Here is a 16,268-nt window from a genome sequence, read left to right as displayed (position 1 = left end):
TAAAGGTTTAAAACTAAAATACTCAGCTTGATGATAAAGTTGGAAGATAACACACTAAATGAGTTCAAGATTTACACTGCCATGTCAAATGAGATTTCACTTTTTTCACAAAGTCTTTATTTCATTTTTTCTTACATTGATTTCCACAATTGGTGTGGTTTACACAAATATATTGATGATATCTTTTTGACTATTAAAGTCATATATATATATATATATATATATATATATATATATATATATATATATATATATATATATATATATATATATATATATATATATATATGACTATTAAACATATTCTTTCCAAACAATAAGAATAACTAAATTTATTTCGAAAAGGTCTTGTTCAAAACATTTGTTGTTGGTGTTCTGCCAGTTGTTGAGTTTATATTTATATTTTTCAAGTACTTCTCTAATAAAAATATAAACTCTTCCATTACTAAAATTTTCCAGCAGTGTAATACAGAGGATAGGGACAAAATATACATATTGTATTACATGGTTACTTTGAAAGAAATGTACTGTTTATAGAAAAAGGATTTCCCCTACAAAAATTACTGGTGTGTTTTATTGCTAAACATGAATTTTACACTAATAAAAATTTTAACGCTACACAGTGTCAGAGTACCACGTACCACGCATCTGCTACTTTAATAAATGACTTACTAGACAAACGTTTGGAGGATCCTCTGAAGCAATGAATTTTGAGAAAATTTGTATAGAACAAGTAGTATTATTTAAATCTCTAGGATATGTCCTTGGAGTGTGTCACATTTGTTCAAATACATTATATTATTGTACAAGTAAAAAATTAACAAAATACCAAAAAAGCAGGACTTTGAAAAATGCAATTTTTCTTGCTTTTAACTACTAACACCTTAAAAGCTCTGCTAAAGTATTGCCAACTACAGCAAAATTACATTCTCTACAAAATTTAAAAACACTTTTTATCCATGTTCCAAAGTCGTATTATAATAAGTTCTAATTGAAAGAAAAAAAGGGGTTTTTAAATAAAAGTGATTGTAATTCACACAAATTTTATTTGCAACACATATTAACCAGCTTGGGGTAGAACAACTTAGTAGGTTACATCTGATGTGACGTTCATTATATATTAATCATTTCACATTGATCATTAAATGCTTAGCCCAATTGATAAAATAAGCATTAAGATGTGAGAATCTGGAATTATGATCAATCAAGAACAAATCACTAAGGACTTGAAAACATGTTTTTGTTCACTTGAAAAGTTTAACATAAGTTATTTCTGTTAGAAAATTTAATTTCAACGTAGGTAACTTGAATTTCCTTGTATCATTTATGGAAGAATAACTTATCTCCTCCACTTGAAGGAATGTTAATGGAATTGACATCATTCAGGAATTTCCATATGGAAGACAGCTGATCACAGGTCCCATGAGTATAAGAGATTCTTATTGATGAGTGTTGCACAGTTTAAGCTTTTGATCATTTGATCATGATTTTCCTCTTCTTCCATAACATAAATTATAGGTCTCTGCTGACAATACTGCAAAAAAACACAAAAGTCTTTGATATAAATTTTAAACACATTATAATAGTACAATACGCTTCAAAAGCCACTTCATTGAAGCTGCGCGACGTATTGTTATTCTATCTGAATTCTCTTTATAACTAGTAATGCACTAAGTTTCAATTCCAATTTCACCATAAATTACTCACTGCAGATTTACTTTTTTAAACCCTGTATATACTAATACTGATTTTCAGTACATTAAGACATTTTCCTTAAACAGAGTGTGGAAAATTCAAAATGTTTTATTTAAAAAATTGCCAGAAAGTTAAATGGAAACGGCATGGAAAAGAATATAAATACGTAATAGAAAAAAAGTTGAAAGTGTGCTGGTACTCATAACAATAATATTTTTTCATTCACACTACTCCCACAGATAGTGTAGATGGCCTGCTACTTGGCCTTGTATATCCTCTGCAGCTCTGGTGGTCACCATTTTCCATTTAAAAAAGTTCATACAGTTATTTAGGAAAACCATAATCATTACTTCCCTAAAAATCTGAGATCTTACTAAGAACTCGGTGATCTTTGAGACAGTCACATCCCACAACAATAATTCAACAATATCACTACAGGAATGTACAAATAAATTTTATAATTAGATTGGATATGGTAAATTTTAGAAGTCATTTAAATATGGAAACTAAATCGTTTAACTAACTACCCGATGTGGTCACAGTCTTGTTAAATTTAAAAATTCTATTACCACTGGGTTAAACATAAACCACATAGTTTTTAACCCCTTAACTGCCATGCCCACACACGAGCAATCCCACTTTGTATTGAACCGCCAAGCCTGTCAAGTGCCAAACAGCTATTCCACTACATGAGGCCTGGCAGCTGTAAGATAATACAGATTGGCCTCTAGTAGTGTTTATTTGAACTACTACAAATCCACAGTAGTGCTGTTTAATTGCTACTACACTCTGACAGTCAACTAAGGAACTATCAAGAAAGTACATAGTGAAGTTTTATGTGGACATTAGAAACAGAACATCTACTTTTTCAACAGAATTTTTGAAGTTGCTACTATAATTTTTCTTATTTTATATTTTTATTGTAGTTTAGTTGGTATGGCAGGAATTATTTGTAATAATGATAGAGATTTTCATGAATTTCAGATTTGTCCAGACACGTTCTTGTGAGTTAGACATTCAGCAGTGTGTAACTTTTCTGAGAATGATGTGATCGGGATGTGGACTCAATTTATTAACCACGATCTGACGTGATGAAACAGGAGATGCTGTTTGGTAAATGAAGATGTTGCTGAAGTTAATCATGGTTGACGAGAAACAAGATAAATGTATGTAGACTGTGGACTAGCTCTGTATGTAGCAAATAAACCCGGCAGAACCAGTTGATAGCACCTATGTAAACCCATCTCTTAAAGGATTAATTAATTTTACCAGCTAAAGTATATTAAATACTGTGCATTGCTGTTAAGTTTCATTATTTATTTTACTTTTTGTGTTTTTATTAACAATAATGAGTTGAAGACAAAATGTCTCTTCTTTCTCATTTGTAAGATATGACGCAATGTAAATAAATATAACAAAGACTAAAGATAAATAAAGAATCTTGTATACATCCACAGGAATAAGTCTTGTATATTAGTAATAACCAGCTAACTAAATGAAATAATAGAAGATGATTATACTCACAATTTTTAAAAGAAATAGTTATGCAATAAGAAATAAAATTCTTGATTTATTAAAGATATCTTACCTAAATAGTTAGATAGTTAGATATAATTTGTGAGTATAAAGATCATCAAAGTAAAGTGACATCTAAATGAGCAGATATTAAATTTTAGCATGCCTTAGGACTGTGTTGTGGAGTCTTTACTGTTCTTAATTTACATTAACAACACTGGAAGTATCAGTAAATTATAATCCAATAATGCATCAGATTACAAAAACCACTGGAAATTTACAAGTTAATTTTAATATTCAGCATTTTATTGCAAACTTCGATAAAGTCAATGCTAGAAAATCTTAAATAGTAAATAGCAACTTAATAAAAATCGTTCTTCGAGATATAAATAACAGTTTATGATTCCATATGACACCATTATGAATCCAACTCATGGGTCCATTAACATTTTCATATTAACTGTTGATGAAAATTTAAAATGGAATAAGCACACAAATTCTCTTTTTGAACTTTTTTTTGAACAGATTCCTAAAATGGTATATACCAATTACAAAAGTTATTATTATAAGATAATGATTGGTGCTATGTGGTAGTTTTCATACAAATTGTTGCTTTTCTCAAAAATAAAATAAACTACGTATAATATGCTGTAAACACAATAAATATTTTTAAACCAAAATTGGTAAATCCATTACAGTATTAGTAAATAAAAAGAATACATATATGTTTTTAAACTCTTCCAACAAATTTGTTATACAGTATTGTTTTACTGAACTGACAATTCATACTAAGGCCAAATCATTTTTTAAATCTGTAAGTTGTTTTGGCTAAAATTAAATCTGACCAGATTTGTTCCATAACTATAATTAAAGTACCAGGGGTATTTTTATTAGAGTCTACATCATATCCTGATAGTGCTACTTACTTGCAGAATACCACAAAAATCTATGTCAGAAGCTCCCTTTGGTCTAATCAAATGAACATTGCCCTTGAGGAGATTTTCTAGTGGCTTGTAGGACAGCAAGATCTTTATGTGGCTTCTAATGGCTTTTAAGGCCTTTCCTATTCTCTGCTGAATAGAGTGAACTTCCTGTGTGGGGTCTAATTGTTGTAATCTAGGCTGTACCATTTGTAGAGCTTGATGTAGTAGTTCTTCCCATGAACTGGATTCCACCGTACTCTTTACCAACTAGAATACAGATGAGACCATAATAGTTGTTGTTCTTGCAATAGACTACATTACACAAGTACAATAAATATGATTACACAAAAATACTAATGGTAGTCACAAAGCTATTATGATGTTACATTTTGAAGTCACTAAGATGTGGGCTTGGTATATAGGCTACTAGTAATGCTATACAATGTATTTGAAATATAACTGATCACTCTTTAATATTACTAATATTCGGTATTTATTTTTGTGATTGTTAGTCCATTGAATGACGAACATTTCAATAAATAAATACCTAATATAAAAATAAAACTACTGGTGGTAGTATATTCATATTTTCTGCAATACAAAATACAATCTTCTGCCTGAAATTATATTTATTTATTTCAAAAATACATCAAATAGCATAAGTTTATAACAATAAAGTCACTAACTTGCAATAGTATGTAAATAATGGTTTGATAACAACTATATGGCTATTGTAAGAAATTGTAATTCACCTTAAACAAGATTTTTTGGGATTTTATAACTTTTTTGAAGAACTGATACATTTATTTGCAGTACTAACCATTCCAAATGGCTTTACTTACATTAGCTAAGTTTAAAAAATCTTCAAAAAAGTGTACAGTTATTATTTACAATTTAATAGTTTTTAAAACTGTAAAAAAATGTTTTATTGAAACGATGTGTTGTTAGAAATTATTTACATTAACAAATCAAAAACACTTTTAGACATATACGTGCACTTTTAAGGCTGGGAATGCATTTGTATGGATCTTAACTGTTTTGAATTAAAATGTAACTATACATAAAAAAACTAGGCTATAAAGATAAAATCTGAGAAATTATGAATATTTGTAAATATACTATGTTAAAAAGGATCTTAGAGAACAAATTAATAAAAACTCTTTAAAAACCAAAAGAACATATTTTAGATGAATTTAAGTAATTAACTGTTCATTATTTCAAACTCACATGACACATTTGGTCTCTAAAAAATTCATAAACCCCCTCTTTGGCCGATAATTAGGGGAGAGCTGATGGCCAAGCAGTCAACAACTTTAGTGGGTTCATAACCTGTCTATGATACCGTAGCACTTTTTAACAGTACCAGAAACCTTGTACTGTATAAACCCCATTACTCTGTTTGTAAAATTCTCAAACAGGCAAGTAGCCCGTGAGGACGGGCATAAGGCTTTAAAGGGGACTGTCCTCTCCTTAAAAAAAGGAAAAGAAAAGAAAGATAGTTTCTACAATCAGCTGTGGGAGAAAAAATTTAAAGTCCTATTGGACATCCTAATACCATTTGTAGGCAAAACAAATTTGTTGGTTCAATACTCTAAGGACTTTGTCGGAAAGTCAACAACTTTGAAACTGTCTGAAACCTATGGACTAGTTAGCTTTGATGTTGCAAATCTTTTTAATAATGTTAGAGTTCATGAAACTAGAACTACTATTACTATAACTATGTTGTATAGCATAGCAGTGTCTCAGGAGTGGAGCAGAATAAACATGTTGTCGATTACGATATTGATATGGTCATTACTACTTTTTGCTCATTTTTTAAGGTATGCATAATTTTAAAATCTGATTTTTCGTACTCGTATAGATACCAGTTCTTAAAATGGTGTGTTTTAGGTTTTATACATAACTGTGGTAAGTGTCAAAAATCCTGTATCCTCATGAATATTGGTCTCTGGAATACCAGCCACTCCTTCCCGTGATCAGGACAAAGTATACTTAGTGGCTTTGTGTGTCAGTTCTGTAGTTGATGTTATCGTTAATCATGAGTCTCATGAAACTTTGGACACCCCTCAGAAGTTGTTGGGAACTAGCTGATTGTGGAGAGATAAGATGGCAAGCTCTTGAATAAGAAAAATGCATACAACCGTTTAGCCCACACAGAAGTTGGTCTAAAATTAGAGAGTAGAGGAACTTGTTTTAACACATTGAATACGGAGCCCGAGTATAGGTCGGGCTAGCACACATGCCATTGTATACGGAGCTCGACCTATACTCGGGCTCCGGTACTTAATTCAATACGTTTAGGTTTTCGGTAAAAAATCGGGTTTAGTTGTTTCAGACTATTTCCTATGTTATATTGTTTATATTTATACATCTTTTTATGACAAGTAACAATTTTACAGCTGTAAAAATAGTATTTTCAACTATTGCACTACTGCATAGTTACGTAACCAACTGACGATGCAGTGATGCAAGCATTGTTATTTATAAACAAAGTTCCATTGTTACTGGATACAGTGATAAATGTTGGTTTAGTTTATTTTGATTGGTTTCTTAGTGATACAAGTTTTATTTTTCTTGATCATTGTGTAAAATGAGTAATCATTCAGACAAAATAACGGTGCGCATGATACGTGATATGATGTCAGATTCTGAGCATGATTTGGAGGAAGATGATCGTATTTTTAATGAAAATAAAAGATCATTTGCAATTCAGCAATTCAGTTTGAAAGAATCTTGGGTCAAATTTATGATTCTGGATCGCAGAGTGAGTTTCTCAACGACAATGATCCTGATCCAGATTTTGGGGTTATGCCTAATGATCAAGACGTGAATGATGCTGATTATGATTATGATAGGCTTCCAATAGTACTAACACGAATACTTTCTTTCTTTTATGTTAATTTTATATCAAAAACACATTTATAGAACATTAGCTGGTTGAAAATACCTTTATACAACATTAGGTGGTCGAAAAATAAAACGTTTATACAAAGTTACAATTTTTCAAATTTTATTTTTTTCCATAATTTTTTTACTTTATAATTTTGTTCAAATAATTATTTTATCATAAAAAGGCACATTTTATAAAACTGCGTGTTCTCCTCTTTAATTTGATATATAAAATGTTAGGTTAAACCAATGTCTTCATAATTAAAAAAAGATTTGTAATCACAAAAAACGGCCAGTATACTGAGTAAATTCGATGTTATAGGCTTAGGGTTCAATGTGTAAAAATGATAACTGATAGTGATGGATTACGTTTCTCATAGAACTTTGAGTTTATAATATACACACTTTACATGAGATTAAGACTAACCTGAGTATCCAATCTAAGTAAACTTGTGAGAAGAGCTAAGTCCAGGGAATCATTAAAGTTACAGCTGAGAGCCCTAGCACAGTTTTGTATGGTGAGAAGACCAGCATTCACCAAAAACAATTCAACCCGATGTCCACGTCCCTCTAGCAGTGCTGCCAACTGGATCGCCACTGCCCCACTCCATGAGTCTCCCACCAGGTTGTATGGGCCCTCCTTTTGTACTTGCATGACCTCCTATAATGATCAGTCATCACAAATAACAAAATTTCATGGTGTTGCTGTTGCAAGGCTGAAAATATAAATATTATTTTTATAAAAGAGTTTGTCCATCTCATAAGTTGAAATACAACAGGTTTGAGAAGGGTTCTGAGCCACAAAGGTAAGACTATACTTTTTAAGTCAACCACACTTACATAATTTTGGAATATAAGACAGTGGGTATATTGGAAGATTTAGTGTATGAAACAGTATGTAATTAACACTCTGTGACACACGTAAAGATAGTTACGTATTAACATGTGCAGCAGGAATTCTCAAACTTTCAGTATTTTGTTTATATGCTATTAAAAATATAGGTTTATTGAATAGTAAAATAAATCTCCTTGCTATTACACTATGGATTGTCGCATTACTATACACATGTGTGTAAATGTGGACAAGGCTTTAGAAGCTTGGTGGTAGACATCTATTAACACTATCATGAAAATATTAATACCAAACACCACTGAACTGAGTAAATCTAAACCAAACTGACCTTCAGTAAAGCACCGGCTACGCTCTCCACAGACTGGCTGGTCTCTGGCCAGCTGACGCAGTATGCAGGGTGTATCATGTGGCGTATGAGAGGCTTTATGTAAGCTGCATGTATGCCCGGTAGCAGGAATACAGGTAACAGGTTATGTTTAACACTCTCATGGCATGGACTACGTGTCACCACCTCACGCAATGACAACTGTGGCCCAACGTCATCTGCCAGTAACAACAAGTCCTCCAGTGAAGATGGCAAGAGACTGTGTGGGTCTTGTTCCACCAAGTCATCATCTGAGAAATAATTATTTATGAAACATCTCAGTATTCACATGAATAAATGGAAATTAAGGATTAATCTCCACTTGTTAAAAAAATATTAGGCAATAAATTATTATTTGTTGTGAAATACATTGACAAAAAAAATTATATAAAGTCTTTGTTATGCAGGTAAATAGGGTAAAAATCAAGAAATTTGTATGTCTTTTATGTTGTGTTGACTGATTTTCTATTTTTAACTCAAACATGACTTTTGAGAAACAATTGTAATAAATTAGAATTATAAAAAGATGATGATATTTATTAACTTTACTCAAAAAAATAGATTTTGTTAAAATCTCAGTTTATTTAGTTACAGCTAATGCTTTTATATAAAGACATTTATGATAAATCAATATTCTGATTTGGGAGATCTTCAAACGAATGCGGGTATTTCCATTGAAAATCCAAATTTTATGGTTTTATCATCTGTCCTATAATATTTATGGGAGAAAAGTAAAAATTCAACTGGTTATCTCCACTGATAGGCACTGCAGTAAAAGGATACGTAAGTGGATTTACCTAAGTTCATTGCCTGATTTATAAACAAAGTTAGGAAAACCTGGAATAAGTTATATAAAATTATGAGGTAATGCCAGCGGGCTGATGTGTTTCCAACTGTTTGTAGTCCCCTCTACTCTAACATTCATATATATATATATATATATATATATATATATATATATATATATATATATATATATACACACACAGTTGACTTTTGTAACACCCAATTTTCTTGTTTCTTGATTTTTTCTGTAGGAAAGACTGATTCTACTTCATTCACAGTTGAAAAACAATATATACCAAAACAATAAGATGTTTGAAAGGTGGTCAAATATAGTATCTGAGCTTTCCCACTCACTGGAATGGTTTTGGAACCTCTATGGACCAGATCTTAGATTCTGATTTAAATCAGACTGGCATCTATTAGGCCTTCTTCAAGGTATTTGAGAGGGCAGTGAATATGGGGGCTGAATATCAGAAGATCTTTCTTTCTCTAATTTCCAAGATTAAGAGAGACTTGCCTTAAGAGACTTATCACCTCACTCCTACTTACAGCAACTCAGAGCTCTAATAGTATGAGGCATGATCTGAGGTTTTGGTTTAATAACCAGAGAACGCTACAGGCCAGCGGAAAAAAGAAGAGGTGAAGATAACATTGAATGTGAATACATGATTACAACAGGTTGCTCTGAATACAAGAGATTGTACTCGTTCAGAGGAGCCTGTCCACAGAGATAGTGGAAAGCTATGCTGTGACTTCAGCCAGCAATGCCATGGTTCTGGTCCTGGCACACAGCAACCATATTTACTGATGTCATACAGTGCAATATGCATAATGACTTAATCATAATATTAAGTCAGATTTAATAACATATAAATAATTTAAGAACAAAACAGATTTAATAAAACACATATTTTTGTGAAAACATCATCTGTTTCACCGGAGTCAAAGGTGGTGGTCATACCACTGTTGCTACATTCAAGCGAATGTTTCATTATTGTATTTATTATTTAGTTCTATAGTCCAATTTTAATGATGATAAACTATATAAAACGTGTTGTATCAATTATTGCTTAGAGCTACAATATTTAAATTCTTTGAACCACCCAATCAAGAATAAAAGTTAAGATGGTAATATAATAACATCTTTTATTCGCATGGTTCAAAAATTCAAAAACATTACACTTGACAACAACAACAATCAACCAATTGTTCAATCGATTTTTTATCTTTTATATCAATTTGGTCTGAATCAGATCACAAGTTTCCAAGATATAAATTTTCAAAGTTTAAGTTTTGTTTAAAACTGCCAAAAACCATTACCTTTTTTGTTGTTATTGAAATAATAAGCAGAAGTTTTTTTTATACATGATTTGCTTTATATGTCTAAATGCAGAAATAAACAAGCCAAATTTTAATATAAATCCCATTATTGTAGCTTTACTGATTAGTTCGTGGTTCAAACTCGTAGTAAGTTCAAACTTGGGTATCTATACTTTTTGATCCAACAGTAGTAGAGTGGTAGGTGGCGGATTCTCTCTATGACTCAAGAATAAACATAACATATTATAATTTTTTCTAGTTCTATATAAAAATTGTATCATGAATATGAAAAATAAAATTTAAGATTCTAATGCTCCCAAATCTTGCCGCCCTGTACTTGAGCACAGAATAGCATGTCTCTAAAATGGCCTGGTTACTTGTACTCCACTGGATTCAGCCACAGTGAAAGACTTTATCCTACAATCCTTTCAATATCAAATTTAAATACATGGCATCTGGCAACTTTCTGGTCAAATATGTGGTAAATAAAATAAAAGCAAGTTTATGTGTTTAGTAGTATTTAACTGATTCACTCAGGCAAGTTTTGCTGAATATGAATTTTATGAATTTGTCTGAATACGTTTTTATTAACATTATTATTTTTTAGAATTGTGTATCTACGAAACAATCACTATCGTAAGTCATATGTCTCTGTCTTTTCAATCGATACACAGTATTTTCGTTTATTATACAATGTGATGAAGACGGACCAGCTTCTCAAGTCATGACTTTATTGTTGTAAAGGTACAGTATGCAAGGGTGTAAAATTTTGTGCACCAGCTTAAGTTGGAGGGACTATGGGAGTGAATTAACTCAGCATCAGCCGGTTTGAGCGAATGAAACTAACAGTTATTTTATTGCTTTGGAACTAACAAACTTAGAGTTACACATTATTAATTTTTCGTCCAATAGTTAATAATTTAATGTTAATATCCTTAAATGGTAAATGTGATAGTGAATTTTTTTTTTCTATGTAGTATTAGCAGAACTTGGATTCAACTATTAAACTTTTGTTAAAATGACTGAGTGCAACGAATCACGTTTCACACACGTTTGTGACCAATAACATGTTATAGAGACTCATATCAACATTTAAACGCTAAATTGTTCAGTGTTTAACAACAACAGTGTTAAGCAACAAATTACACATTACTTTTTATCATCTAGTATCTGATAAATGTGATCCGGCAAAAGACAAACACTAATTCACCATTTTAGAAGTTTCAGAACAATAGCAAAGGAAGGTCACGTTCATGACCACACGTATGTTGTGGTGTTCTTAGTGTGGTTTGTTTTTTGTACCTAAATACATTCCTTCCAAAATATTCTTTTCTATTTTCCGTGATACGAGAATAGCCTTCCACTTTTAAAATATCTCAACTCTTTTCTATGTCAATCCCTATCCAAGTATAAGTATATTAAAAATACTTTCAGCTTTTGTTGACAAAACAAAATTTTAATTTATATTGTTAACTTTTATATTACATAAGGAAAAGAGATTATGGTAGTAATTAATGTACTTGTGTTATTACCTAATCGTGAATTTAGATTTATCTGTACCCTCCATGACCTTGAATCATTACAGAATTCAATAAATGTGAGTAGGAGGTTTAAATAATGTGACGTTTTAGGTATTTACTGGAATAAGATGAATTACAAATAAGAGAAACATAACACATAGTTCATAATTTTAAGGGATATAACTATAAAATGCAATAAGAACGTTAAGTTCAGCTCATTTCACTACAACATGTTACAGATTACATTTGTTTGTAGTATAGGCGTCTCTGGTGTCAAAACAACATAAAGAGTTTGCTTTGAGCTTCTTCGTCGCTGACTAGTTTGGATCTTTTCAGACTGATGTTGATTGCAGATTCCAGGAGTCAAGTCTGTCACAGCATTAGACTTCAGACACTCCAGTAAGTGGAAAGTAAAATGGAGTTGAACTGAACATTCGTATTGAATCAACCCTTCCCACCATTGCTCTATATTATGTTTAAAATGCAATGTTACCAAAACTTTGATGGATGAGGAACTGTAAACAAAAAATAAATAATTACGTCTATGTCTAGGATGTGAGCTTACCATCTTGAGTTGTTGTTCCCATTTCTTGGTCACTGACTGTGAACAAATGACCGGCTGAGTTGCTATCACAGAGTACATAGGACAGGTAAGGCAAAACAGAGTGGGGCTTTTGGAGCTCAGACTGGGGTCGTATGAGACACACAGAGAGATTGCTCTGTGCACGGAGCTTGCACACATTTGTACAGCCACCCAATAGGCAAACAAAGTGTTTAAGGTGTGGAACCAACTCTCTCGTAGCAGAATCCAAGTAAGCGATTTTTGGACAGTTTTCATCCTATAAAAAATACCTTGATTATAGTACTTCTGTATTATTATAGTAATTCTAATAATAAATGTTAATAATCTAACACAAAATTATAACTTAAAAAAATACAACACTTATTACAATGCAGAATTTTTGCAATGTACGTGAAAAATATATAGTGAAAAACATAAAAGATGTTTCATTGTTCATACAAATCATGATTCCACAGGCCATGAGTTAACTGAAGAAACTAATGAAGGGATGCTTATAAGGAAGAAGTAACTGATCTATATATATGACTGAGGCTAGAGTTTCCCACCTCATCTACGTAACTTGTCATTAACAATTACGAATTGCTGCTAGTAAATTAAAATTCATTTTCTCAAAACACAACACACTGCCTCAAAGCATATCAATGTGATAATGTTTACATAACTGAAACAAGATTTATTTGTAAAGTCACATCTGAAATAAAGCTATATGCAGAGAAGCTGAAGCACTGTGAAGGTTTAAACATTATACTTAAGACCACCAGCACACAAACAGCACTAAAAACTTTCTAGTGAACCAGGTTTACCACTCTGGAGGGAAAGACCTATTGCCCTGTGGTATGGACCTCAATATTCCACTTTGAGGTAAACAAGTGTGAAACAATTAGTACCTCAAATCTCCAGTGGATCTGCAGTTTAACCATACAATCTAATCCGTTGAGTTTTAAATATTCTCACTTTCATAAAGACACGACAGTTAAAATCTGATCTTTTTTGTTTGAACTGAAAACAATACAGTCTACAGACTACCCTCCCCAAGGTTTACAATTAAATTCCTGCTAAATAATACTTTTATCTATATAGCTTTATTTTAGATGTAACTTTACAAATAAATCTTGTTTCAGTTATGTAAACATTACCACATTGATATGCTCTATCTAGCCTTCTCAAGCACACAAAAGTCCCTTATCCTCTTTCAACTCTCTGACCTCTGTGAAAGTTGTGAAACTTCCAAGATCCCTGAATTTTAAGGAGGCAATTGGCTCTAAGCAAATCTCTTACAAAAGATCAGTATATATTTCTGGTTTGATACAAATATCTTCAAGACCTTGTTTTAAAATTGTATCTTAATTGTAGTCAAGACCTATAAGCCCAGAGCTAATGCTTTCTAAAACCATGGTTAGTTTTCTTTCAAGGTAAATTTATACTTACAACTAGTCAGCAATTTGATTTGTATACTGATAGCAATCTGATTGCTACGATTTAATATTAAGTACCTGACAGAGTTTTTTTCTAAATCGTGTTATTGTTCATCTAATTGACCACCTATGTAATAATAACTCTTGATAGAAAGCTCCTACAAACTTGAAACTTGGCAAATAGGTTCCTCTTAATTTAGGATCACAAGGTCACAGGACAGTCAGTATGTCAGGTCAGTCAATCTATCTGAATGTACAATAACATTTGATACATAGGTTGTAGAGACTTCAAACATGGTACATAGGTTCCTCTTGGTCTAAGGAAGAATGCTACTGATTTTGTGGACAAAAGTTTAAAGGGCTGTCCGTCTGTCCTGTTTGTCTGTTTGTACATCTGCTCTTCCATGCAATAGCTTTTGATAGAGAGATCCTGAAAACTTGAAATCTGGTACATATGTATCTCTTGGTCCAAGGAATAACCATGCTGATATTTGTGTCAAAAGGTAATTGGCAAATTTTTGGCCTATCTATCTGTCTTTGTGGTAACTCTTGAATTGAACATTGCTGCATACATTTCTCTTGGACCAAGGAAGAACTACTATTTTGGGATCAAAAGTCAAAGGGCCTCCTCGACTATCTGTCTGTATGTACGATAACTTTCATTATACACACAACATAGCCATGGTGGGAAGGGTTATTTTAACATGAATGTTGATTTTAACTCCAGTCCACTTTCCTCTTAATGCAGTGTCTGGAATCTGATGCTGTTACAGACTTCGACTCCTGATATCTGGAGCCATGTTCGTCTGATTAGATTGAAATAAAGTTGACAACAAGAACCTAAAAATGAACAATTTACATTTTTCGACATCAGAGACACGTAGATTACAAAATGTAAAAAATAGTGTAATCCAGGTGAATTGGCATTCTCATTGACTCATCAGGTGCAATTTCCGTTATGTTTTGTTTGGTCCTTTGATACTATGTTGTGTTTATTGTATTAATTAAATGACTATTCCTAGTTAGCATTTTAATGCCTATAATTAACTGCTAATAACGTGACAGTTATTAGGATTGACTACTGATGGCAAATTGAAGACTAGGAGAAGAATTATTAATACTTAAACAGCTCAATTTGAAGCTGAAAAAAGAAGTAGTTGCAATTACATCTATATAAACATAACAATATTTTACCTAGCTTACCCTAAAATAGTGAAATGACAAAATGTTAAAGCTTTATAACCTTTAACTTTTACGTAACAAGTAATTTATTAAAATAATATATAAATACTTATTTAATTTGAAAATGTAACACATTTGTATACCATAGCAACACAAAATATGGTGGAAATAGGGCCTAATGCCTCAGCACTGCGTAGAAAGTCCACTGCTCCACTGTGTGAGACGAGACGTGTAGCCGATGTCACCATGACCCTGACATAGCAGAGGGACGTCAGCCGGTGGAATCTGCGAGAGAAGGTAGGTGACAGTTCGGTGACAGGGGCCACAAACAACCTGCGAGCGCCTCGCTTCACAAGCCATTCTGCCAACTCCAGCCACAGGCCTCCAGTCCCTGAGGGACAAATTGTTATGAATAAATATTATTTTGAGACAAGATTAGGTAGTGATGTAAAATTCCCGGGAGTTTAAAATCAAGAAAATATTCCTAGGGAGTATTACCAGCAATATTCCCAAGATTCATAAATTCCCAGTAATTTATAATTAATTTCCAATATAGCTCAAAAACTGTAATTAATGGGTAAAAGCAGTATGGATAAATCAAACTCAAAAACTTAGATATTTTTTGAAATAACATATTAATTAAGTAAATTTCTAGAAATTTATAATTGTAAAAGCAAAATCACTCAAATTAATAGATTAATGTGGTAATTGTGCGATGAAATAAAACACAAACACTCCTATATGTGTAAAAAATATTATTGATTGAATAAAAACATCATAAAAATAACAAATGTAAAATGTTATCAAAATCAAATACTAAAACTACTAACAGGCGAAAGGATTAATGGCTACAGTATATTTATTTCCATATTCAATCTGTTTTAAGACCTCTAGTCACTGTTACTCAACGTCCATTACATATTCTTGATCCTTTTCTTCTTCTTTTACATTTCCAAATTGAAAAAAATCATCGTCATTACTTGACTCGATCACATCATCTTCTTCAATCTCAAGGATTTCTTCGTCTTCTTCCTGTCCTCCTGTTTCCTCTGGTTTGCCTTCTACTTGCTTGCTTCTTTCTTTCTTTCTTCTCTTTCTTCTCCTTTTTTGGAGGTGCAGCATTCATGAGCTTCCAGTTGTAAGAAATAAATATCAGTTTCACTGCTCACTCAGATGAAAAATGGTTTCTTTTCTTGGGATTCGTAAATATACGCTTTGTGGCA

At 32.0% G+C, this 16,268-nt stretch overlaps 1 protein-coding gene across 1 annotated transcript in view; it reads right to left on the bottom strand.

The window, feature by feature from the left end:
- Window positions 1–1,026: 1,026 nt before the first annotated feature.
- The window catches only part of LOC124369757 (fatty acid synthase-like), a 113,199-nt gene continuing 97,957 nt past the window's right edge, over window positions 1,027–16,268 (bottom strand). Inside the window, exons 30-36 of the mRNA XM_046827838.1 lie at window positions 15,189–15,436; window positions 12,431–12,704; window positions 8,204–8,490; window positions 7,450–7,683; window positions 4,137–4,400; window positions 1,397–1,534; window positions 1,027–1,362 (exon numbers count right to left, since the gene is read on the bottom strand). Coding sequence (XP_046683794.1) covers window positions 1,412–1,534; window positions 4,137–4,400; window positions 7,450–7,683; window positions 8,204–8,490; window positions 12,431–12,704; window positions 15,189–15,436 — 1,430 coding nt within the window. The 3' untranslated portion in view covers window positions 1,027–1,362; window positions 1,397–1,411. The remainder of the gene's footprint in view (window positions 1,363–1,396; window positions 1,535–4,136; window positions 4,401–7,449; window positions 7,684–8,203; window positions 8,491–12,430; window positions 12,705–15,188; window positions 15,437–16,268) is intronic.

This window comes from Homalodisca vitripennis, chromosome X, assembly GCF_021130785.1.
Source record: "Homalodisca vitripennis isolate AUS2020 chromosome X, UT_GWSS_2.1, whole genome shotgun sequence".
Classification (NCBI taxonomy): Eukaryota; Metazoa; Arthropoda; class Insecta; order Hemiptera; family Cicadellidae; genus Homalodisca; species Homalodisca vitripennis.
This window is presented reverse-complemented; position numbering and strand designations above follow the sequence as displayed.